Source organism: Berghia stephanieae, chromosome 9, assembly GCF_034508935.2.
Source record: "Berghia stephanieae isolate SIO BIC M18660-M18661 chromosome 9, UCSD_Bste_1.3, whole genome shotgun sequence".
Lineage (NCBI taxonomy): Eukaryota > Metazoa > Mollusca > Gastropoda > Nudibranchia > Aeolidiidae > Berghia > Berghia stephanieae.
The window spans coordinates 7315913-7342752 of record NC_088368.1 but is presented as its reverse complement, the minus strand read 5'-3'; the positions used below and the strand labels follow the sequence as shown (position 1 = coordinate 7342752).

At 34.2% G+C, this 26840-nt stretch overlaps 3 protein-coding genes across 3 annotated transcripts in view; 2 read left to right on the top strand and 1 right to left on the bottom strand.

Annotated features, from left to right (window-relative positions):
• LOC144979585 (uncharacterized) overlaps positions 1–3409 on the top strand; it is a gene marked incomplete in the record, with an annotated part of 110542 nt that extends 107133 nt beyond the window's left edge. Inside the window, 2 exon segments of the mRNA XM_078926341.1 lie at positions 671–770; positions 2588–3409. Coding sequence (XP_078782467.1) covers positions 671–770; positions 2588–2782 — 295 coding nt within the window.
• LOC144979584 (uncharacterized) overlaps positions 1–26840 on the top strand; it is a 124689-nt gene that overhangs the window by 33044 nt on the left and 64805 nt on the right. The gene's annotated exons all lie outside the window — the stretch shown is intronic.
• Positions 11636–22888, bottom strand: LOC144979587 (SNARE-associated protein Snapin-like). Its single transcript, XM_078926343.1, has 4 exons — positions 22714–22888; positions 18823–18869; positions 17977–18095; positions 11636–17027 (listed from the first exon to the last, which is right to left on the bottom strand). The coding sequence occupies exons 1-4, from the start codon at positions 22830–22832 to the stop codon at positions 16935–16937; spliced, it is 378 nt and encodes a 125-aa protein (XP_078782469.1). The 5' UTR covers positions 22833–22888; the 3' UTR covers positions 11636–16934.

Here is a 26840-nt window from a genome sequence, read left to right as displayed (position 1 = left end):
GGGGGGGGGGGGGGGGGGCGAAGTGGCCGAGTGGTTAAGACTGTAACCCGGAAGGTCCCGGGTTCGAGCCCCGCTTCAGGCACTTTCGTTTTTTTTCCTTGAGCAAGTTTATTAACCCTCAATTTGCTGACTTGGACAATATGGTTGATTCCTGTTGACATCAGACAACTTGTTTGATGAATTATCTATAATATTCCTTCGTGGAATGCCTAGGTGACGGTATCTTATGATGTCGTGGCGGAAGGGGATAATTTAAAAACATTTTTTTAAAATTATACATGCATGTATTGATTCATGTGTTACCCATTCCTACTGTGTGTCGTGTTATTATTATTATTATTATTATTATTATTATTATTATTATTATTATTATTATTATTATTATTATTATTATTATTATTATTATTATTATTATTATTATTATTATTATTATTATTATTATTATTTATTATTATTATTATTATTATTATTATTATTATTATTATTATACGTATTGGTGGTATTACGATCGTTGTATTTTTTGTGTGGTTATTAATGGTATCAGTTTATTGTGTGGTTCCATTTACCATTTTCCCCCACTTTCATGTATGTTGTCACCAAATTGTTGATTTATTGGCGAAAGCCTAAGATGGAATAAACTTTGAAACTTTGAAACTCGTGTCGTTCCCAGAGCCAATGGAGACATGAAGCACGACGCCTCTGAGGACGAGTCGGAGGAGGACAATGTGGAGGGAGATTACACCGTGTACGAGTGTCCTGGACTGGCTCCGGTATGGATGGATGGATGGATTGATGGTGGTGGTGATGATGATGATGGTCGTGGTCGTGGTGGTGGTGGTTTTGAATATTATTATTATGATGACGGTGATGATGGTTGTGGTGGTGGTGGTGGTTTTGAATATTATTATTATGATGACGGTGATGATGGTTGTGGTGGTGGTGGTGGTTTTGAATATTATTATTATGATGACGGTGATGATGATGATGATGATGATGATGATGGTGGTGGTGGTTTTGAATATCATTATTATTATGATGACGGTGATGATGATGATGGTGGTGGTGGTGGTTTTGAATATTATTACTATGATGACGGTGATGATGATGATGGTGGTGGTGGTGGTGGTGGTGGTTTTGAATATTATTATTATGATGACGGTGATGATGATGATGGTGTTGAAGATTGATTATTATTATTATTATGACGACGACGATGTTGATGATAATGATGATGGTGATACTTGTGAAGGGCGCGTTATAAGGGAGATAACCCCGTATTGTAGTTGTAGTTGATGTTGATCTTTTAAAAGTAAGTAACCCCCCCCCCCCCCCCCCCCCCCCCCTTTTCATTGATTTTTATTTTCTTTTAAGTTCACTCATTAAACCTATTGAAATGGAAATTTGGTAGGATTGTATCACTTGAACTCTGAGACAAGCTATCACAAACACACACACACACACATACACACACACATACACACACACACACACACACACTTACACAAAATGTAAGAAAACGTTAAAAGAAAAACATTTAGGCGATCTTCAAGTTCAAGCTCAACGTCTATATCTGCAAAATGCGGATTGGCCATCAATGCAGATTTTATACAATTATGTGGTGACTTTCTCCATTATTGTGTTATTGAGTTGAAGGATAAATGTTTTTCTTATTATATAATTATACATCATGGTGATGTATGATTCAATCTGTGTGTCAGACATGTCATAAATACTTATACGTTTCGACTCATGGTGATGGAATGTATGCCCATGAAGAAAAACGCGAGCATTGGATTTATTATTATTATTATTATTATTATTATTATTATTATTATTATTATTATTATTATTATTATTATTATTATTATTATTATTATTATTATTAATATCCTTATTTTTCTCCTTCTTCTTCTTCATCTTGTTCTTCTTCTTCTTGTTCTTCTTGATCATCATCTTCTTCTTCTTCTTCTTCTTCTTCTTCTTCTTCTTCTTGATCTTCTTCTTCTTCGTCTTTTCTTCTTGCGGGTGGTTGGATGGGAGCATCACCCTTGAATCATATACCTATGATGTTCGCATGGGTGTACGATCCGATAGTGATGTCGTTTCTTCTTCTCTTTACTAGCCTATCCTGCTTCTTTGGTTTGTGATTGTATTTTTGACAGGGGATATTTTTTTTCTGTAAATTCTGCCTGTTTGTTCTTGGTTATTTATAATTTAGCTTATGATATATTTAGGTTATGATTTTGATTTACATTTGTACTATTTTTGTTAGATTGCTTGTTTTTTTGTTTCAGCGGTCTCTCATATAACCTCAATTGTGTTGGAAGAGACCTAAAGCAACAAACAAACAAACAAATCTTTTCTTCTTCTTCTTCTTCTTCTTCTTCTTCTTCTTCTTCTTCTTCTTCTTCTTCTTCTTCTTCTTCTTCTTCTTCTTCTTCTTCTTCTTCTTCTTCTTCTTCTTCTTCTTCTTCTTCTTCTTCTTCTTTTGTTGTTGTTGTTGTCGTTATTGTTGTTCTTACTGTTGTTGTTGTTGCTGCTGTTGTCATTAGTATTATCATTAATATCATATTCTACCTCCCGACAGACTGGGGAAATGGAAGTGAAGAACCCTCTATTTTGTGGAGAAGAGGTTCCCCCTCCTCCCCCTCCCGCCCAACACGAATACGCTGACCCCCACGCTAACGACCCCCACCATCATCCCCACCAACAAGGTCAAGGCCATCCTCAAGGTCGTCAATCTCCTTCAAGCCCAACTAGTCAAGGTCATCGAAGTCAATAACTTTTCTGTTCCACTCTTCTTGTTGACCTGAAAATTTTGAAAAAAAAAAAGAAGATATGTTTTGTTTCGTTTACCCAACTTGATTAGTGGTTTGAAGTGAAATATTTATATCAGCTTATTTTATCTACTACATAGAAATACAAAATGCATCATCATCATCATCATGCATTATAAAAGATCTGACTCTTCTAAAGATATATATAAGAAACTCCCAACAACTATTGGTTTTAATAGATTATTTGAAATAGAAGTGTCTTTCTTCAAAGATATACAAATGATTTTCAATTTGTCATACACTCACAAGAGGTTGACTTATTTTACCATCACTCTGTAATCAATAGGTGGAAGAAAAAAACAAATGGAATTGACGCCTTGTTTGCATCTTGTTTTATCGTACCGACCGAAATATTTTGAGCAGGGGAGACAATTCTTAAAACTTTATTGCGATATCTTACCTAAATATAGTCAGTTTAGGCATATGTTTTAACTCAGAACCGCTTACGGAAGATGATACTGCAATTGATATCATAAAGAGAAAAGGCTGTGGCTTATACCCAGTGTTTATTTTATATAGCTTTTTTTTGTTTTGGACATTTTTTGATAAGAAAAACAAAAGAAAGAAAGAAATTTACAAATAGGAAAAAAAATAGTTAGAAAATGAATGATTAATATATTTTATTTTTTTTTGGTTATTTTATTTTTATTAATGGAGGATAAATTTCAATTTGTGTATTGAGTCAAGTTGATTTTTTATTCACGTTTTAATCTCAGGACACTTAAATTTTATCATTGTTATCATTGTCATCATTAGTATCAATTTGATTCAGGTAATTTATTGACAATTGCAGGTCCTCATTATATGTCATGTTGTGTCGGTTGTTTTGTGCCGTCGTGATTGTTTGGAATCGTAATATTGTGCTACTATTTAAATACACATAAAAATATATGTATTATTATTATATACTAAAACGTAAATTAATTGAGAATTAGCTGAAAAGTCATCGGATCAATTACAGGCTTGCCACGTATACAGATTTTATGTGATGGGTTCATTTAAAGATTTATGATTATGGGTAGAAAAAGAAAGGGGGTGGGGGGGGGGGGGGGGGGAAAGAGAGTAAGTCAGTTATCATCAAATTCTGATTATTTAGAATTGTCCTGTGAGAATTTTTGGACTGATATGTAAAGAGATGTCGCGTTTGGTTTTGAAATGCCTCCAAAATTTAATTTAAAATATTTGCGGGAAATTTCTTTTGTGAAATTCTGATTATTGTTGAACACGGATCAGTATATATTGAATTTTTAAAAAATTTATTTTCTTTTGTATAAGTGGCAGGACTGTGGATTAAATGTATAAAATATACTCAACCTTTTTGTTTTAGAATTTTTATAGATCCAGATAATCAGGTATCGTGTCATAGGATTTTGGTTGGGGTTTTTTTTTTTGTAATTTTTTTTTATTTGGGGGGGGGGGGGGGGGGGGGTTTGTTGTTTTTTTTTCAATTAACTGTAATTTAAAAATAATTAAAACACTTAGCATATATGAATGAACATTTAAATTATAAATTGAAGTAGCTTTGAAGATTGGCAATGGCGTCGTCATTACTGTAGGTGTTTAGGGTTTGGGTTTGATTTTGTTTTTTTATTTTTTTTTTTTCAGAATGGAAAGGGGTGGGGGGAGGGGGAGTTGATATTTTTGTTGGTCGTCGTTGTTTTGTGTCTATGTTGTAGTGGTGATGTAGTAGTGATAGTGATAGAAATAGTCCAATATCTATAAACGTATTTATACCTTTTTAAATTGTTATTGTATTCAACACCATCATCCATATTAATTATTATTATGATTATTGTTATTATTATTATTATTATTATTATTATTATTATTATTATTATTATTATTATTATTATTGTTATTATTAATGAACCATCTCGAGTCATTATCTTCTTTTATATTTAGTTTTCTAAACGATTAATCTTGTTCACTAAATAATAATTGTGTTGAATTACGGAACTGTCAGAACTTGGATGTACGTTTGCTTAAGACTATTGTTGAAAAAAACGTAAAGAAAGTTTATTAGGATATTGTTTGTTTTGTTTTTGTTTTTTTTTGTTGTTTTTTTTTGTCTTTTTTTTTAAATGACTAATTAAGAAAAACGCAACCTTGTTTTTAAAGGCTGTGAGAATGCATTTACCCAGTACTAGAGTGTGTATTGCCGGTTAAGCAAAGCACAAAATTTAACAGAAGTTCAACATTTAGTCAAAGCATTAAAGTTAGAAATATAACTACCTAGTTTTTATATGTAATATTATACGAGCATTTAGTGTTTTAGAACAAGTTTGGTTAGTGATTAGTATAAGTATAAGGATATAGAGTTATATCATTCCATAAGAATTTTTTTTTTAATATTGAAAAAATATAGTTATCATTCCGTTTATTTGTTTATTCTTTGCTTTTTTTTTTGTCTTTTAATTGAATTTTTTTTTTAATGTGTTACATTCCTGGAAATCATTGTTCTTAAACAATCTCAGTGACCAACTGTAAATAGAAATAATTATAAAATGTTTTTATGTTTTGACATTTTGGATCTGACTAACATTTAATAAAGATTTCATTTTCGTTTCATTTTAATCAGACTGGGCGATGTATCATCCAACCAGCATTGTATTGTATGCCAATTTTGTTGTTGATATATCAGGAACTTGAGATTAATATTTGATTGCTGATGAAAGAGTTTGGACGCTCGCCATGACCGCAATGAAGAGATATAAATAAAACAGCTTAAAATAAAACAAAGTACATAACAAGGAATGTTTCAGGCTAAAACCCCTTCCACCGCCGATAGAAAATCAATAATAAATTATGGTAATGCAATATAAGTATTATTGTTAATCGGAATTGGACGTTAACATTAACACACTAATTGTTGATAAAACAAGAACTGGTTTTATTTAAAAAAATTGTAAATCACAGAATGTATATTTTCATATTTTCAGGCAAAAATTTTTTTTTTAAATGCAAAATAAAATTGAATTCGATTTGAAAGATATTTCCTCAAGATGGTTTTGTGTTAAATAATTCAAAATTACCTACGCATAGGTATAGTGTTGATCTTTGGAAGGGAAATTTGTTTTTGAAATTATACAAAATATTCAAATTATGATTTAATTTCTTTTCATTTTCTTCTTCTTTTTTTTTTCTTTTTTGGTTTTATTATGCATACAATGAAATGTACATACCATATACCATATATATACATATAACAAGTATACAACTATGTTGAAGCACGGGCAACACGCATTGAAAATATAGTACTGGTTTATCTTAGGTTTTATCTGCCATGTTTTTCTCATTTGTGAAATTTTATTTCTGTGATCTCATTGACATGTTACTTGCCTGTGTTTTCTCAACATTTTTATTTCAGTATTGGGAAAATGTATCCCTTTAATATATTATGTTCATCAAGCCAATCTTGAAGCCCATAAAAACTGGCCTGAAAATAATGATATATTAAATTAATATTAATATATCTGTCCTTTAAAAAAAAAATCTTATTTGTTTCTTTAATCAATTATTTATTTATTTTGTGGTAACACAAAAACGCAGAAATATAGGCGGTGTTGTTTTGCAAAAGTATACAGTAAATGGGGAGGGATGGGTGGTGGGGTTAATGTTAATCTTCTCAAATCTTTCAACCATATTATGTTGATCTTCGTCAGTCTTTTCAAGGCAGTTTGACACATGTGGCAAGTGTCTCAAGTTGCAATGGTTTATTATTCAGATGTACTCACATTGTTTTGACTTGATAGAATTTCGCATAAGGGGATGACACATATTAGTTCACTGATAAATATTGGGACATTTAATCTTTAGAGATGGCTCTGTTTTATCTACTTGTATGAAGGGAAAGCGAACTCCTTAAAAGTTTAAAGACAGTCAAGAGATGGGTTGATTTCAAATTCTGTACAGATATGAGAATAATAATATATAATGTTATTGACATTGACTGTGATATGTTTCTTGTTGAACTAACGTTATGTTGAATATTATTGCTGTTTTATCATTTTGCTTGGTTGCCGGAGTTTCAGTTCCAAAGATTTAAAAAAAAAAAAAAAGAATTAAATAATTGAAAAAAAAAAAATTAGTTAGGCAAAAGCATGACCTAGAAAAAGTGTGTTAAAGATTTTTCTTTTTGACTAAGTCAAAGTCATGGTATTGGTTCTTATAATTCTATTGAAGAAAATAATTATCTTTTTTTTTCTATAAAGTATACCATTTGTATTATTTTTCAGTTAATCGTTTGCGTATGAAATTAAAGCGTGCTAAATACCTACTTTAAATGTTAGCTGTAAAAATAAATGGATAAAGTTGTTGTTTGACAAAACGCAATATCATAATTCAATTTAGATTTTGAAATTTTAAATGAATTGATTGGAAAGGATTCTTTCGAAAAATAATTGTATGAATATTTTACTTACATGACATTGGTAATGGCAAGGGAAGGATTAGATTGTAGATAAGGCACCAAACAGGAAAAAAAATAAAATTATAATGATAAACAAAGGAAAAGTGAAAAATAATATTAGATCTGAAGAAGGAACACAAATAAATGTTGTTGTACAGATGGCTGTGTTTGAATTGTACTCACACTTCTTTTGTAAATATGGAAATACATTTGCTACATATATATTTAGGCGGATAAGGGACAGTTGATATAATTAAAATGTGATTGTTGTCATCGTTGTTATTGTTAAGGTGATTATTATTATTATTATTATTATTATTATTGTTATTATTATTATTATTATTATTATTATTATTATATTATTATTATTATTGTTATTATTATTATTATTATTATTATTATTATATCTGTTATCATAGCAATTACCACAATAGTTGTCTGTTTCACTCTTAGAAATGTTGCATTTATCTTAATTTAATTTTCAGTACTGGATTCATAGTCTTAAATCAGTGTTATGTCAGAGTTGAGATGCAAATCTGTCCTTTTATTGTTTCGTCTTATTGTTTCATATTACAATTCAATGTAATTCCATTTTTACCAGATAGTTAGAGATTTTCAAAGTGAAATAAATAGCTAAAATTTTGTAGATACTAAGACAAACAATTTTTAAGCTCTATTTAAAAAAAAATAATTTTTTTTTGACATAAATATCAGTTAATCGGCTTTTTTTTTCAATTTGATCAGATAACTTTGACTTGATGTATAGATAAAAAGCCCCCCCCCCCCCCCCCCAGCATGTCGAAAAAGTCGTAAACCTGAGCTCTCAATCAGAGGGATAATGAAGTCTCTGGTTCAATACTTTTTTACATGTTTGGGAATCGTCTTAATCTATTGATATAGGAAGTAAAATAAAATTTCTACCCAATAAAATAAAGAAAATTTTGTATTGTTAAAGTAATGCAGACAGACACCTTGGTAGCTGAACAATGCCATAAAATGTAAAGAAATTTCAAAGACAAACTTTCTATTTTTGTTCTCTTATTTTCTTTTCTATTTAAAGGAAGAAAGCTCTAATTGGAGATCATTTCAAAATAGAATCTTTTTCTTTTCTTTTTTTTCAAAGAAAGAAAGTCAAAGTTACTGACCGATTGAAAATAATTTTTTTTTCGTGCTTGACAGCACTAATTTAATGTGTAGTAATATGTTGCCACTTCCATTTTTTTCTCTTCTTTATTCTTAGACACAGATTTATTGTTTATGATTCATTTCTGCATGTTATCGTTTTGATGATTAATAATTAACGTTGGATTGAAATAACCAGGGTTATGCTGAGTTAATAACAGAGAGTGGATTCTTACCATGTCTTATCTCCTAAATATTTCTCCATTATGATGATGGAGTCATTGGTCACAATTTATTTGCCATTTTTGGTTTGTTTTGTTTTTTTCTTTTATCCTGCTATCTTGAGGGCTTTATTATGAAGGTTCAATGCTTTGATATTTTAACGTCAATATTCTAATCGGGTACGGCTTTGTAATTTTATTACTGATCCGCAGTATGCTATTTTTCCTCCCTTCGTATTTATAAAATTAGTGCCAACTTTTAGTGCAACTCATTTAAGTGTTAAACTTTATAATTATAAAAGTAAAACCCTTCTTCGCAGTTAGTACAAACTGTTAAAGGAAAAAAAATAATGTTTTTTAAATAAAATTTTTAAAAATGGAGTAGTAAAGAAAAGTAACAATGAACATTGTCGTAGAAATATAAAAGCAGTTTTCACATGTGTTAATCTTCAATGGGAGAACAAGGTTTGTAGTTGTAGCAGAGAAATGAATTAATTTTAACTTGTTGATTACATTAGAATGTTTTTTCATATAATGATACTGATACTTTTTTTTGCTTCGATACGCTCATTAATTTCTTTCTTTCTTTTTTTTCCCATTTTTATTAGTCATAATAGTATCGTCAGTTGGATAAGATGTTCTCATAGCATTTGTTTATTTCTTTGTTATTTTTATTATAAACTATAATTAATGCCCATACTATTGCATCTAATTGATGAAATTCATCACCACATTACGAGTCAAATCATCTGTAGCAGGTTGAGGACTCTTTTGGTTATCAATTTTATTTTTATTCCTGTAACCTTTTAATTTTATTTTTGAAAAATGGTTCTAATAGTCAGTTAGAAGAATAGTGCAATTTTAGTCCAATCTTTTTAATAAACGTTTTCTCGGGGATATTATCGTACATTAAGCATCAAGGCAAAAATCTGTCGTAAAAGTGTGGATTCAGTCAAATCTTTTAGTTATTTTTATAGGATTAAATTGTATATCGTCGGCGGATCAAACCTCTGAAGTCCCCAATTTTCACAATCGGTGGATCAAAACTCTGATGTTGACATACGAGCTTTGTGCACCGTGTTTTATTAAATTTTGGGCGGATCAGATCTCTGATGATATGGGACATTTTAATCTATTGATAATTGAAGGACTAGTTTTCTGGCCAAAATTTTTAAAACTTATTTTATTTATTTATTTATTTTTTTTGCAAAGATACCGGCAGTGCAGGTTTATTAGAGGAAATTACAGCATTATTATTTTCTTTTTCAATTCATCCATTATTTTTTTCAATAGCTATTTTATACATGACGATCCTCTTTTATTAAATTATGGCCACTTTATGTAATTTTATGTTAGCTTTTAAAGGTCATTTCACAGTTATAGTACAGTTGGATATAATAGCATATATTTCAACTTGGCGAGATAGTATGCATATTTTTATTGATAACATTAGATGCTAGTGTTAGAGTGGAACACTCTGCCATTTATGATTGGTATATACTGTAATGCATATTAACTTTCAATATAAAAATCACCCCTCTAATATCATTATCCTTTTATTTAACACTACCAGTCAGTGATTGTAATTTTTTGCATTTTACATAGCCAACCGTTGGGTTTGTTGAGGGGTTTTATAAAAAAAAATTTTTTTTTCTTTTCGTGCTCAGTTTTTTTTTTGTTTTATAAAAAAATTAATTTATTGATACTGAAAAAATAATGTTTGCAAATTAAGTTAGGAACCGACGGACAACAATGATGCCACTTTGTCATCATCATTATCATCGCTGTTGATATTGTCGTCAGTGTCATTGTTTGTGTTGTATAACCTCCCTTTTCTTCCCCTTCTCCTCCCTCTTAACTCTTGTGTTGTCGTCTCCAACATTACAGTATACAGCAATATGAAATAACATTTTCAACAAAATTCTCCGTTTTTTCTTTCTTTCTTTATGGTAGTAATTTAATTTTTAGTTTATTAGCACCAATGGTACAGTATTCACTTGAAGTCTAGCACACCCTTTGGAGAAGTCAAAAAGAAAATAAGAAAAATTAAAAAAAAAAAAAATAATTGAGGTTTTATATAGGGCAATATCCACTAAACGTGCTCAAAGCGCTTGACAAGGGATCCCTGGCCAACAGCAACATTTAACACGTAGGACAGGACACATGACACCTGTTAGGCGAGGTTACAATTTTTTCGGACAGAGATAACTCTGTTAACGGCCAGTAACTCATTTTACACCTGAGTACGGTGAGAGAATGTGAGTAAAGAGCCTTCTCCAAGGACTAACTACGTGCCGAGCGAGGCTCGAACCCAGGACCTTCTGATCTGAAAGCGAGTGTAGCATTCTGGAGTCCGGGCATGCCGAAATCAGATGCTAAAAGGAGGTTATATAGCGCAATATCCACCAAACGTGCTCAACGCGCTTTACAGGGGTCCTGACCAACAGCAACATTTAACATGTAGGATAGGACATGACGCCTGTTAGGCGATATTACAACTTTTTTTCAGACAGAAACAATGCTGTTGACGGCCAAGTACTTATTTACACCCGAGTACAGTGAGAGAATGTGAGTAAAGTGTCTTTTCCAGGGACTCAACTATGCGCCAGGCGAGGCTCGAACCCAGGACCTTCCGATCCGAAAGCGAGTGTCGTACCACTAGACCACATAGCGACACAAAAAGCATTCTAGAGTCTCATCCCAGACACAAGCACAGGTCCCCATTAAGAGGAATACACTCAAATGTTTACAAATCATATATAAAACAAAACATATTATAGTGCATAACAACAGAGAGACGATTTACAAGGAATAAAAAAAATCAAGGAAAAAAAAAATCATCTCCAAAAATTAACTACATTTGACCGTTTCCCTCTCAGCCGGGGCCAGGTCAAAACAAAGTAATCTCATTCCAAGACAAAGATAGTAAGCAAGTTGGAAAACAGATATAGGGGGATAGAAGACAGTAAGTGCCTCCCTGCCCACTATGGGAAGTCAGGAACCTCACCCACATGGAGGTGGTGAGTCACAAATAGTGGGACACAACAATTCTTTTAATAATTTATTTGGGTAGTTTCAAAATTAACAATGAAGTAAAGCATTTAAATAGCGCATCTCATCCACTTTGTACACATAATCATACACATAAAATATGCAACATTAATTAATACAAACATAATAATAATACGAGTCCCGCACGTCAGATTAAGGGACAGGGGAGACTACTGGACTTTTCTCCCATTAATCATTTTGAATTGAAAGGTTATCTCCCTTGAAAATGGATACGGTAACTTCGCGATAATTGTTTTCTGGCCCCAATGAGTTCACCTTAAGCAGACTCAACTGTCGATTATATCAACACATTGCCGTGTGCATTTTTTTCCCTTGTGGTATCAAACTTAGCCTCTGACCAGGTCCTTGATTTGATTTCATGGGTGGGCGAAGCAAAGCAAAGTTGAGTCCTCGGAAAAGACTCAATATTCCATTTTCTCCAACGGGTAGTAGTAGTTGTAGTAATAATAATAATAATAATAATAATAATAATAATAATAATAATAATAATAATAATAATAATAATAATAATATATAATAAATAATAATAATAATAATAATAATAGTAGGCAATAATATAACAAATATTTATTTGCTTGCAATAATGACAAAATTAATTATGATTATGATGACAAATGTAGAGTGATCAATCATGCAAACTGCCAGCCAATCAAAATATAAGTTGCCAAACAAAATCATCAATACAAAACACTCCCGTACTTCAAATAGATACTCAACTAACAAAAAAAAGTATGGCTATTCAAATATTTGGAATTGGAAATTTGTCGATAATAAATTTGAACGTGAAATAAAGAGAATTAAAAAATGGAAAAGGAAATGAAGTAAAACTTTGTCATACTCTGGACCTCACTTGACCAATGTTGTTTTGTTTTTAATGGTTTTACGGCACTTGCAACACGTTTAGGTCATATCAGCGCCAGTAAAAAGGAAGAAAATGGGATCGTAAAAAGTTCTAGAATTACAACTAAAAGTCGTACCCAAGAAAAAGGAAGACAAAGGGGAATTAGCTCAAATAGAGAAAAGATGTAGATTCCAAGAGCACACTATCAATGTATTTAGTATGAGGTCACCTAAAAGTCTCATCCTGACACAAGCACAGGTCCCCACTAAGAGGAACACACTTAAATAAAATGTAAAACAAAAATAATACAATTCATAACACAGAGGTGATTTACAAGGAAAATAATATCATCTCCCAAAACTATTAACTATAACTATACATTCGACTGTTTTACCTCCCAGCCAAGAACTCCGACCAGGGTCAGGACAAAACCAAGTAATCCCATTCCAAGACAAAGAAGGAAAGCAAATTTAAAAACAGATACAAGGGGATAGAAGACATAAAATGTACCTCACTGCCCACTATGTACCCAGTCACTCGACCAATAATAAAGGCAGCAGCTTATAGCGGTCTCACACTTCTATACTACGATGGTCTATCCAGGCGGTGAATTCGTTGCCGTATTTGTATACAGTCGCAAACACATCCGGTAGAATAAATAAAAGGCAAACACAGATTTCGACAAAAGGACAGTGGAGGAAGAGATCAGAAGGTGGAACAAGCAAGATCTGAGGTGCCTCAGCACGCAGATTGACACGTGTAGCAGAGGTAAGTGGAGACCCTTCAATGCTGCATTACACATCAGTCAGCGGGTATAAAAGACAGTAAATAACACTGTATCAAATCATTGACAACCCCCCCCCCCCCCCAAAAAAAAAACAAAACAAAAAAAACAACAAACAACAAAACAAAAAACGTTGCTATATAGAACCAACTTTTATCCCTCAAAAAAAATATTATCTGGTCCCAAATATTGTGGTATGACAAGGCTTTACTGTAATTTTTTTACAAGATGGAATGTTTGATGTGAGAGGCTTGAGTATTCCACTGGAAGACATAAACACAAAATTTAAAACAGTAAAAAAAAAAAAAAAAAAAGACAAAACCTTCACCATGATGACTCTCAAGCTTAAACAAATTTGACTAGTTTGTTGTGTTTGATTACTTTTTTAAAAATTATTGGTTAATGGAACGTCTAATTTTTGTGTCTCAGCTTTCACTATTACCCAATACAATAAAGAATAGACATTTTATACTTTTAAAGAAGAAGAAAATAGGGGGAAAAATTGAAAATAAATTAAAATAATTGATTAGTACTTTACATATATTGTAATGCATCACAAAAAAGTACACAGGATGTCAAAAACTAAAAGAGAATTGTCGCAGCTCGAATTTATCTCTCCTACGTAGAATGGTACTGTAAGTAAGGTAGCCTCACCAAAGTATTTCTAGACACAATAGCCATCAAACAAAAATTGTACCATGTCAACAGTCCAAGTTGTCCAAAAATACAAATGTGACCTGCTGTCTCGAAGCGGTATTATTATGTTCGGATGAACTAGGAGCTGGAAATTTTATTTTTAGCCACAGGTACTAAACTTGGAGTTTATTTCTATCTATTATCATTGTAAAGAATAAATCCAATTTGTTACATTGTAAACAACCCAAAAGTTCGTATTTCTTATCACTCTAATTCTAAATTCCCCTTTCAGGGTATCATCCATCCCGACATAACTCCGTTTTGAGACGATGAGTCACAAATGCGACCTACCATCCCATGCAGTATGCATAGCAGGTCTCAAATCAAAATTTTGAAAATGGAGGAACATTTCCTGGCTTAATCGGAACGCACATTTTACCATAAACAACGTGGAGCAACATGCCCCTATATTATTGACAATACTGGTAAAATATAGAATTATTAACATTCAAATCATACTATAAAAAGGAAAAATTATTAAAGAACTAATAAACATGGATAAGTCCCTTGCAACTAGATTGTTTACAATGACTTTTAAAAGATTTATGGATCACAACTGAGGACCCGGACCCAAAGCTGAAGAAAATAAGCGAGGACTTGAAATGGCGAAAATCCACTAAATATTGGAAATTTGAGACCCATTTAGCATGTCAGAGAGATCTTGGAGATGCTGAAAATAGAATTTATGGTCAAGTATATGAAACTTGGGTTAATTTCGTGTCTTTGAGAAGAATAGAATCAGTATTCAAAGAGTTCAGAGGAAAAACCACAGATGTCCACTTTTTGCTATTGCCCCCTTTCACTGATGTCAAGGGTCTTAACTTTCCCCCTATAAATGATCAGAAATTTTGAAGTGTTATGTTTTTACACTTTTTTAAACTATACGAATAGTACAGGGGAAAAAAAACACAGATGTCCATTTTTGAAAGTTTTGTGAGGAAAACCATCAGCACTGATTATACTATCACAATTTGACGTCCATTTCACTCTTGACATACAGTGGAATCCTGATAAACCCAATACTGACAGACCAGAAAGATTGGTTGACTTTAACCATTATCAATGGAACGCACTAAAATAAATGTAACAGTAAATTTGGGACCAACAAGAGAAGTTGACTTTACGCGGATTCCACTGTGACACCATTTGAGACAGTGGGTCATAAATTGGGGGTGTGGGGAGGAGGAAATAAAGATCTTACCCAAAGAAAAAAAAATATAATAAAGCCTAAAGTATGGGCAAAGCCTAGGTCTCCCAAGTCACACAGTACCACCACCTGATCCCAGTGATAATATTATTATAGGCAGGAACTAATTCTGATCACCTTGTGATCTTTGTCTAGGTTGACAGTGACATTACATAAGTACATTCAACAACGTCTCAACATGGCCCATAAACATAATTTATGAATCTCCGCAGGACAAATAGGCCTGACTTTAAAAAATAAAATAATATTAGCAACATATAACAAAACATTTTTCAAAAAAAATATACGCAATAAAATAAAAAATAAAATTCCCTTTTTTCATCCCATAGGGGAAATTTGTAGGGTTCTATTCCAAGGGAAGACTTGTATAACTCAAGCATCAGTCGAATTGCAGCACTACGAACTGAGCTTAGGGCGAGGTGACTTACTAAAGGCCATACAGCGCAGCGGTTATTCCAACATGGTACCTTTCAGGTACAAAGCAAAGACAGAATGCCGAGTCACGTTGCCCCAATGAATGGTATAGTGCATCTTTATGGTTTGCGTTATGCACAATGAACACCGCAATGTGCTACATTTACTTCCTTGTTAGGTTACATGGGAATAGATCTACTTTTTTACACACAGTGCAAGTCACCTGTTAGACACCTTGACTACAGTTCATAAAAGGTCACTGATCGATAAGATCGTCTAAATACTGAGTCAATATCTGATATTTTTTGCTATGACTTGAGTTTTTGATTTCAAATAAAATTAAATAAATAAACAAAAAACATTGGCAAGGAAAAACAGTAAATGGTTTTTTGAGGACCATCCCCTCTAAATAAATAAATACAAGAACATTTATAAAGCGCATTTCAATGGATTTACCATACTTAATATCCTGCAGAATGTTTCATTTATTCCCCCAGCAGGCCATATGGAACAATATTTCAATTTCATACAGTACCAGTCGCCTGTTAGGCATCTTTTTTGTTTATTTTTGGTGGTAATAACACTTTTACAATATCCGTCATTGCCTGAAGGCATGTACTCATTCACACCTCATTTTAGTGTTCAGTACACATTGCTATTAAAACAGTCGAATCCCTTCGTGTTAAGCTCAATCAAATTTCTTATAAATCACAATCTCTCCCATTGACTATATGGTTTCAACTTCTCTTTATTTGAACATTTCCTCAAAACAAGTAATGACAAAACTGTGGCTAAGACTTCAGTCATCTCGGGTCAAAGAAAAATCGAACCTGGGTCCCAAAGAGTTATCAAATTTATCTGATAACCACAACATAACAAGACTGCTTTATGTATTTGAAAATGGGTATGCAATCTCCCCTTCATATTTCCTCTGGTTTTCATGGCTTTTAATTAGGTAGGCGTCAGTGATTCGTTGTCCCTCATGTTTATTATCTCCAATTATTTTTAATGAATGATATGTTGAGTGTGAAAAATAATGAAATGGGTGCATTAAAATATGAAATTTTGAATGAAATAGTAATCTAAAAGTGTGAAAATTTTCTTTAAAAATTATAACAAAAACTGAAAAAAAAAAGAGAACAAAGTTAAATTTATCTTTTACTCATTCATTATTATGAGAGTGATAATTGCACATATCAAAAATGACCACTGATCTCTTAGGATATTTGAAAGATTAAAGACTCCATAAAAATCGATCCATATTTGTTATGATGGTAATATCTATCAGACACCAAACACGCAACCAGTTCTTTGAAAAAGCGTGTTTCTATACTATTTCTGACGATGTGGTGAGGAAGGGTCTAACATGGTTTTCCTTCTTGCCGTCTCTTTGGAAATGTTAGTGTGGAGTTTGTTAAGACGATCCTGAAATGATGGAAATAATATCACAATGATTGAAAGCAAGTCACGTTTTCAAAGTCAAACAAGGTAATGTAAATGTTGGTGCTCGAAGCTTGAATTAATAAATAACAATGTGAAATTGAATGTAAGGTTCAATTTAATATATGAAAATAGATAAAGTGAATGTTTCAGGTTTCCCCTTTATCAACAAAACAGGATGAATAAAACACTACAGGCGAATCAGATAATGTGGTAGTGGCGTTGTTAAGATGTTAAGATTCATCCTAACAATGCCACTACCACATTATCTCATTTGTCTGTAGTATTTCATTCATCCTGTCGTATATTAAATTGAACCTTACATTCAATTTCACATTGTTATTTAAAGTGAAACAAGCAAAACTAAAAAACCATGCTTCAAAGTGCCACCCCCCCCCCTCCAAATTAAAAAAAAATAATTTTTTAATGGACAAGACCATACTTTAGTTAGGTTGTGAAATGATATACCTCGAAACATCAACATCTATGACATTTTAAAAACTCTAAACTTTTGCCTTTTCCTTTTCTTAAAAATTTACATGTTTTTTAAAGTTATTATTCTTTGTTTTGGAAGGCAATGGCAACCACCGACATACTCATTTGCCAAAAAACCTGCACATGAAGAATGGGCAGACATTTGTCATCACAGAGTGCGGGCAGCCAATGTCAATGACGATGACGCTGGAAAGTAAGTAAGCAACTCTTTTGGTTTTTTTGTTTTGTTTTTTTTCAATGATGGCTACTCGATCATGTTCAGAGTGATCATTATGGAAGGTAAAGCCATGTAAATTGTCATTTCTCTTATATTACAGTCATGATAAACACTCATGACTCTCTATCCCCTCCTTCCCCCCCCCCCCTCCCCCCCTTTCAATCCTTTTAGAAGGTGACAAGAAAGACACCACTTGTTATAGAGTAAGGATTTATCACCCACCTGTACATTTTGTAAAATGCTGCTGACTAACATGATGCGTCGCCGCGAGTTATTCAACTTTTTGACATAAGGCTCCAACTCCATTGGCACTGGGTCACTCTCTGCTATTTTCTTTAAATCTGGAAAAGGAAAGCAAAATAATTGAAACACACTTTTTAAAAACAACAAGATTGAATCAAATACTAATCCTCATAGTCCAAGTCATCATTTCAATGCAATTTACCTAAAATAAACATTAGACTTGCTGTATTGATCAATCTACAAAACACCAGTCCTTAGTCAAAAAAAAAAAAAAATTAAATTAAATTTTTAAAAATAATCTTAAGGGTCTAGTCAGAGGAATAACTGGCCATAACCCAGATGTCAGCAAAAGGCCACATTCACATTGTTGCAAAATGAGCTAAGGCAAGATGACTTGCTCAAGGCTACACAGCACAGCAGAAGATCAAACTCGAAACATTCTGGGTACGACAAAATAAAAAAAAAAAAATAGAATTAAAACAAAACAATAATAATAATAATAACCATGCCACTATGTCATGCTGCCTGTACACTAATTTTCAACACCTAACAAAAATGGCAGACTTCAGCTTGGCAGAACTGCATCAAATATGTGCAGATGGAAACTTGGGAACAATGATGCCTGCCGGAAATGTCAGGCAGCTCCAGAGACCAGCGGTCACATCGTCCTCCACAGTCCAGTAACTAAACTTGAAGGTGGCTATGAAACAGTCCTAAGGGCGGAGGAAGACTTTTGAAGCTGGGTTGACGAAATGAATTTGGAGGTGTAGCCATACGCTACTACTTCTACTACTACTAACAAGATAGGGATAGCTCAATTCTTACCTTCACACAGACTGTCTATCTGCTGTCTGAGCTCCACCTGACTCTCTCTGTAATGAATGATCAAACAAACAAATAAAAAATACAATATAAATGGCTTTTGAGACAAATCCAGACCTGCCTGTTTTTAAAACATAAATAAATAAATAATTAAAAAATAAATAAATAAATAAATAAATAAATGAATAAATAAATAAATAAATAAATAAATAAATAAATAAATAAATTTTATTCATCCATAAGGAGAATGGATCTACAACCGTGAAATTCAAGGATGAATAGATATAGGTATATAAATTTTAACATAAATTTATAAAACAATTTCAAATGTCAAAATGAGAGTATTGCTAAGATCTTAAAGTGGCTACAATTTTCCAACCATAAGTTACATAACATTGTGTTAACTCTCTCAATCCAAGAGATTTTTGCTACTTTTCAAAATTGAAAAATAAAAAAGGATTAAAAATGAGCATGTGCATAGATATTTTTATTCAACTATCATTAACATTTAAAAACTAAAAACATTAATATTTTGATAATAGCCTATAATGTAAAAATGTAATAAATAGGCATGGGGTAAAAGTAACCCGGGTAAACAACGGATATAGTCGGTGTTATGGTTGAGTGGGTTAAAATCTCCATGAAGTATTGTATGGATGTTTCCCTTATTTAAAAAATGAAAACACTTCCAGATTTAATCATTTTTATCGAGAGCCCTTCCAAACAATCCGCATGGTAATATCACAGAAAATTATTATTTTTGGTGGAATTCCCTTTGTTTCGATATTTATTTATTTATTTTTTTAAAAATTACTTATTATAACTATTGTTACGATCATCTGTGCGGCTATGCGGTCTAGTGGTATGACACTCGCTTTCGGATCGGTCCTGGGTTCGAGCCTCGCTCGACTCATAGTGGTTGTAGTCAGTCTTTTTATTCATTAAAAAAAAAAAGAATTAAAAAAGGCGGAATTGTGATAGTGATGGGCGGAGATAAACCACCAATAAGGCGGAAATCCGTCTTTAGGCAGAAGATTCTCAGCCCTGTCGAAGAGAAAAGAGCTTTTTTTCTAACTACTCCTTTGTTGGTTTTTTTTTTCTATAAGTGTTATCAGTGTTTTGAGACAGGTCCTAGTACCTGTAGTGTGTCTTTTTCTATAAGAGTTAGTCATGTCTTGAGACAGGTCCTAGAGTCTTTTTCTGCGCCATTGTGAGACAGGTCCTAGTGTGTCTTTTTCTAAAAGGGTTAGCAGCGTTTTGAGACAGGTCCTAGAGTCTTTTTCTGAATCATTGTGAGACAGGTCCTAGTGTGTCTTTTTCTATAAGAGTTAGTCATGTCTTGAGACAGGTCCTAGAGTCTTTTTCTGCGTCATTGTGAGACAGGTCCTAGTACCTGTAGTGTGTCTTTTTCTATAAGAGTTAGTCATGTCTTGAGACAGGTCCTAGAGTCTTTTTCTGAATCATTGTGAGACAGGTCCTAGTGTGTCTTTTTCTATAAGAGTTAGTCATGTCTTGAGACAGGTCCTAGAGTCTTTTTCTGCGTCATTGTGAGACAGGTCCTAGTGTGTCTTTTTCTAAAAGGGTTAGCAGCGTTTTGAGACAGGTCCTAGAGTCTTTTTCTGAATCATTGTGAGACAGGTCCTAGTGTGTCTTTTTCTATAAGAGTTAGTCATGTCTTGAGACAGGTCCTAGAGTCTTTTTCTGCGTCATTGTGAGACAGGTCCTAGTGTGTCTTTTTCTAAAAGGGTTAGCAGCGTTTTGAGACAGGTCCTAGAGTCTTTTTCTGAATCATTGTGAGACAGGTCCTAGTGTGTCTTTTTCTATAAGAGTTAGTCATGTCTTGAGACAGGTCCTAGAGTCTTTTTCTGTGTCATTGTGAGACAGGTCCTAGTGTGTCTTTTTCTAAAAGGGTTAGCAGCGTTTTGAGACAGGTCCTAGAGTCTTTTTCTGCATCATTATGAGACAGGTCCTAGTGTGTCTTTTTCTATAAGAGTTAGTCATGTCTTGAGACAGGTCCTAGAGTCTTTTTCTGTGTCATTGTGAGACAGGTCCTCGTGTGTCTTTTTCTAAAAGGGTTAGCAGCGTTTTGAGACAGGTCCTAGAGTCTTTTTCTGAATCATTGTGAGACAGGTCCTAGTGTGTCTTTTTCTATAAGAGTTAGTCATGTCTTGAGACAGGTCCTAGAGTCTTTTTCTGTGTCATTGTGAGACAGGTCCAAGTGTGTCTTTTTCTAAAAGGGTTAGCAGCGTTTTGAGACAGGTCCTAGAGTCTTTTTCTGCGTCATTGTGAGACAGGTCCTAGTGTGTCTTTTTCTATAAGAGTTAGTCATGTCTTGAGACAGGTCCTAGAGTCTTTTTCTGCGTCATTGTGAGACAGGTCCTAGTGTGTCTTTTTCTATAAGAGTTAGTCATGTCTTGAGACAGGTCCTAGAGTCTTTTTCTGCGTCATTGTGAGACAGGTCCTAGTGTGTCTTTTTCTATAACAGTTAGTCATGTCTTGAGACAGGTCCTTGAGTCTTTTTCTGTGTCATTGTGAGACAGGTCCTAGTGTGTCTTTTTCTATAAGAGTTAGTCATGTCTTGAGACAGGTCCTAGAGTCTTTTTCTGCATCATTGTGAGACAGGTCCTAGTGTGTCTTTTTCTAAAAGGGTTAGCAGCGTTTTGAGACAGGTCCTAGAGTCTTTTTCTGCGTCATTGTGAGACAGGTCCTAGTGTGTCTTTTTCTATAAGAGTTAGTCATGTCTTGAGACAGGTCCTAGAGTCTTTTTCTGCATCATTGTGAGACAGGTCCTAGTGTGTCTTTTTCTAAAAGGGTTAGCAGCGTTTGAGACAGGTCCTAGAGTCTTTTTCTGAATCATTGTGAGACAGGTCCTAGTGTGTCTTTTTCTATAAGAATTAGTCATGTCTTGAGACAGGTCCTAGAGTCTTTTTCTGCGTCATTGTGAGACAGGTCCTAGTGTGTCTTTTTCTAAAAGGATTAGCAGCGTTTTGAGACAGGTCCTAGTTGCTTTTTTTTTTCTATTACAGTTCCTGTCAGCGTTTTTGGACAGGTCCTAGAGTTTTGGGTTGTTGTTTCTTTTCTTCTATTAGGGTTAGCAGCATTTTGATGTTTTGTTTTGTTTTTAAGTGTTTTTACCGCACTTGCAACACATTAAGGAAGCGCTAGTAAAAAGGAAGAAAATGGGATATAGTAAAAAGATCTAGAATTACAATTTTTTAAAGCACCTAAGAAAAAGGTAAAACAAAGGGTTAAAATATGAAACAGATGTAGATTCCAAGAGCACACTTTCAAAGTACTTAGTCTGAGATTGAGATCAGCTAAAAGTCTCAGTTAGATACAAGCACAAGTCCCCAATAAGAGGAATGCACTCAAATGTATACAAATTATATATAATATGTAAAGAAAACATAATGCAGTGCACTCAGTGCATAACAGAGAGATTATTTACAAGACAAACAACAATGTCTCCCAAAACTCTAAGATATATATTTGACTGTTTCCCTTCCAGCTAGGATATCCGGCCAGGGCCAGGAAAAATTAAGTAATCTCATCCCAAGACAAAGACAGACAGCATGTCGGATAACAGATATGGAAGGGGAGGGGGGGGGGGTACAGGGGTGAGAATAGCGAGAAGGGGCGGCGGCTAGGCTACCCTACTTGTTGGAAAATACAGGATGAGAATGGCGAGAAGGTGCCACTACCTCTATTTTCACCCAGGATGAGAGGTCGAATGTTTTTCTATTCCCACCCAGGATGAGAGTCGACTGTTTTTCTGTTTTCTCACTCAGGATGAGAATAGAGTATAGAGGCAGCTGTTTACTTGACGAATTGAATTGACAGTCAGTTGGCAGGAACACGATTCGTTGATGAAAACTCTAGAACCAGATTACTTACCTAACGGTTTTAACTCTGTCATCAATTTCGTCAACTGCAGGTTTCAGTAGATCTACAAGCCCTCTTGTGATTGCATCCCTGTTGTCATTACCAATTGATTTTTCACTTGAAGTGGACATCGTTCACCTCAATGTTTGTTGATGTCCAAAAATATCCAAAGTCAATCACAAGATGCAAAAATTTGAGAGTACTTTCCCTTGAGAATAGATCATCGTAGATTGCATATTTCGCTAATTTCGTCATTTTTAACAAAATACCAAGGAATTAACCAACCAGCGGCCTCGATGAGAAAAATATCCGCCATTGAGACGTTGGCTGGGAATCGCGTTACTATAGTAAACAAGCGCTGATCGGCCGTTCATGAAATCTAAGAAAATAACTTCCTGATCGCTCGTTTAACTCAAAATTATTCAAAACGATGTCTCTAAAATGATATAAATGTGACTTCTTAAGGTTTTCTTCACGGTCAAAACCACACAACATTCTATAAATGATTACGTCCGAGGCAAAAAGGAATATTGACAGGTCGACCGAGAGTTGAACTCGTGAGACGACAAACATCAATGCGAAGTGTAGCGAGAGTCAAGCTATTGTTTGTCTTGTCCTGTTCTATATAGAGAAAGGGATGAATAGTATAGCCTCGTGTGTGAGTGGTTGCGTGTCATAGTCATGCTTTTAAATTGTTTCTGTTGTTTATGTGTGTAGTGATGACTCTCTCACACTCAATTTCAATGCCGAAAGAGGAATTCCCGCACACAAGAAAGGGGAATTAGGGTGGTATTTGGCATACATATTGTATAGTATCTAGTTCTAAATAGATAACTGATTAGAATTATATTATGATATATAAACACAATGCCAAATACAATTCCGAAGTTTCCTTATTTCAAATGAAGTAAAGCTCCAAAACCTAATGATAGTGATTATAGTACTGGTGTTAGTGAGGTGATGTGGTGTTGGTGGTGGTTGTAGTTGTAGTAGTAATAGTGATGATGATGTGGTGGTGGTGATGATTGTAGTTGTAGTAGTGGTAGTGATGATGATGTGGTGGTGGTTGTAGTTGTAGTAGTAGTGGTAATGGTAATGATATGGTGGTGGTGGTGGTTGTAGTAGTAGTGGTCGTGATGATGATGTGGTGGTGGTGTTTGTAGTAGTAGTGGTAATGATGTGGCTATGTGGTCTAGTAGTATGACACTCGCTTTCGGATCGGAAGGTCCTGGGTTCGAGCCTCGCGCTCAGCGCATAGTTGAGTCCTTGGAAAAGGCTCTTTACTCACATTCTCTCACCGTACTCAGGTGTAAATTGAGTACCTGGCCGTTAACAGAGTTGTCTTTGTCTGAAAAACTGTAATATCGCCTAACAGGCGTCATGTCCCGTCCTACATGTTAAATGTTGACCAGGGACCCCTTGTAAAGCGCTTTGAGCACAGTTAGTAGATATTGCACTATATAAAGCTCAATTTAAAAAAAAAAATATTTCAATGATGATGATATGGGGGTGGTGGTTGCAGTAGTAGTAGTGGTAGTGATGATAATGTGGTGGTGGTTGTAGTTGTAGTAGTAGTGATAGTGATGATGATGTGGTGGTGGTTGTAGTAGTAGTGGTAGTGATGATGATGTGGTTGTGGTGGTTGTAGTAGTAGTTGTAATGGTGATGATATGGTGGTAGTGGTGGTTGCAGTAGTAGTGGTAGTGATGACGATGTGGTTGTGGTGGTTGTAGTAGTAGTGGTAATGGTAATGATATGGTGGTAGTGGTGGTTGTAGTAGTAGTGGTAATGGTAATGATATGGTGGTGGTTGTAGTAGTAGTGGTCGTGATGACGATGTGGTTGTGGTGGTTGTAGTAGTAGTGGTAGTGATGATTATGTGCTGGTGGTGGTGCAGTAGTGGTAGTGATAATGATGTGGTGCTGGTGGTTGTGGTAGTAGTGGTAGTGATGCTATTGTGGTGGTCGTTGTAGTAGTTGAGGTAGTGATGATGTGGTGGTGGTTGTAGTAGTAGTAGTGGTGGTGGTTGTGGTAGCAGTGGTAATGATGATGATATGGTGGTGGTGGTTGCAGTAGCAGTGGTAGTGATGACGATGTGGTTGTGGTGATTGTAGTAGTAGTGGTAGTGATGATGATGTGCTGGTGGTGGTGTAGTAGTAGTGGTAGTGATAATGATGTGGGGCTGGTGGTTGTAGTAGTAGTTTTAGTGATGATATTGTGGTGGTGGTTGTAGTAGTAGATGATGTGGTGGTTGGAAAACACATTACAGGTTATTATAATACATGATTACACACATTCTCTAACTTCATTTTTTGACAGCTTCATTGTGCCATAAATATACGTAACAGTTCTGAAACATTTTATTGTGGATTTTGATATTGTTTGTTGTTTTTCTTGTGTCGTTATGTTGACATAGAGACCGAATGAATAGTAATGCCTACATTCTCAGCCAACAATAAAATGGAGCTGAATGCTTTCATTGGTGGACACTTTTTAGGCTTCGCACGTATTCTCATTCGTTTAATTCTATGCAAAACACTAAAAAACCCCCCCCCCCCCAAAAAAAACGTATGTATTGTGTGGTTTGTTTTTTTTTAAAAGAGACACACTCGTTATTTCAAAATAAATTACGAGAAATGATGACAAGAAAATAAAAAAGAAAATCTCATTTGAATTGATGCTATGCGTTTAGGTGAACTACTCACATTAGCTAGCGATATAAAAGTTATCATTATCACACAAAATTATGTGTACCTTGAACGATTATTGTCTGATTGATAGAGTTTGGTGAGCACTAATCAGCCAATAGTCCGTATAAAACTAATAACAAATAACTAAGTGACATCAACTTCGTTCCGTCTATAGAAGCCTATCCTCTCGACATCACCGAGTCGGCGGTGAATGTAATAGGTAAATAAAAAATTGTTTGTTTGTTTTTAAGGGTTTTACTGAGCTTGCAACACATTTAGGTCATATCAGCGCCAGTAAATAGGAAGAAAATTGGATAGTAAAAACATTTTAGTTTTAGATGTATAATTAAAAGGATTTGAAGAAAAAGTAAGACATAGAGGCAATGGCTCAAATAGGGAACAGATGTATATTCCATGAGCACATTATCAGTGTACTTATTTTGAGATCACCTAAAAGTTTCACCCAGGCACCAGCACAAGGTCCCACTAAGAGGAACACACTCAAATTTTTACAAATCATATGTTAAAAAAATAATAATAATAACAGTACATAACAGAGTGATGGTTCAAAAGGAAAAATAATATCATTATCATCTCCCAAAACTATGACTCTACATTCGACTGTTTCCCTCCCAGCCAAGTACTCCAGCTAGGGTCAGGGCAAAACTAAGTAATCTCATTCTCATTCAAAGTCAAAAACAGAAAGCAATTGGAAACAGCTACAGGGGAAAAGTAAAAGAAGACACAGTAAGTACCTCCCTGCCTACTATGAGAGGTCTGGAACCCCTCCCAGAATAAATATATTAATTAATTAAATTTGAAGTGAAACCAAAAAAAAAAAGAAAAGGCCTACGTAGCTCGTATTTTCTTTGGTGAAACTACAAGGACAACATCAGTCAAGGTTCAAGAAAGCTGACTTGCACTTACTTCCATATACATACACGTAGACGAAAGCCCTTTGTGACCGAAGTTGAGGAATATGATGATAACTGTTGGATTTTAGTCATTATTGGATATTATGTTATGTCAGTGATGATAAACTGTTTCTTTATTCCAGAGAGCTTCTAGTGATTCTCTTGGTATAATACCATGCTTGCGACCTGTTGTTTTTTGTTTTGGTATTAAGGGTTTTACGACGCTTGCGACACATTGAGGTAATTTCAGTGCCAGTAAAAAGGAAGAAAATGGGATAGTAACAAAATTCTAGATTTACAATTGCACACAAGAAAAAGTAAGAACACAACATACATGTATTATGAAAACGAAAAGGGATGGAAAACTTGAGAACTAAAGGAAAGGTTAGATGGAAAAAAGAGGTCCTGGCCAGAACTTGCTGGGCAGGGAGGGACAAAAGATGATGGACATAGAGAGTGAGTGACAGAATGGCTGGGGACAACAAGACACGGTGCAAAATATATGCAAGAAGTAATGGACTGAATAGCCTTGACCT

Coding starts and splice junctions, on each gene's coding strand:
- LOC144979587 (XM_078926343.1), bottom strand. CDS start 22,832: ATGTCCACTTCAAGTGAAAAATCAATTGGTAATGACAACAGGGATGCA. Junction 18,096..18,822: donor GATAGACAGTCTGTGTGAAG/GTAAGAATTGAG, acceptor TTCCTTTTCCAG/ATTTAAAGAAAATAGCAGAG. Junction 17,028..17,976: donor GCATTTTACAAAATGTACAG/GTGGGTGATAAA, acceptor CCATCATTTCAG/GATCGTCTTAACAAACTCCA.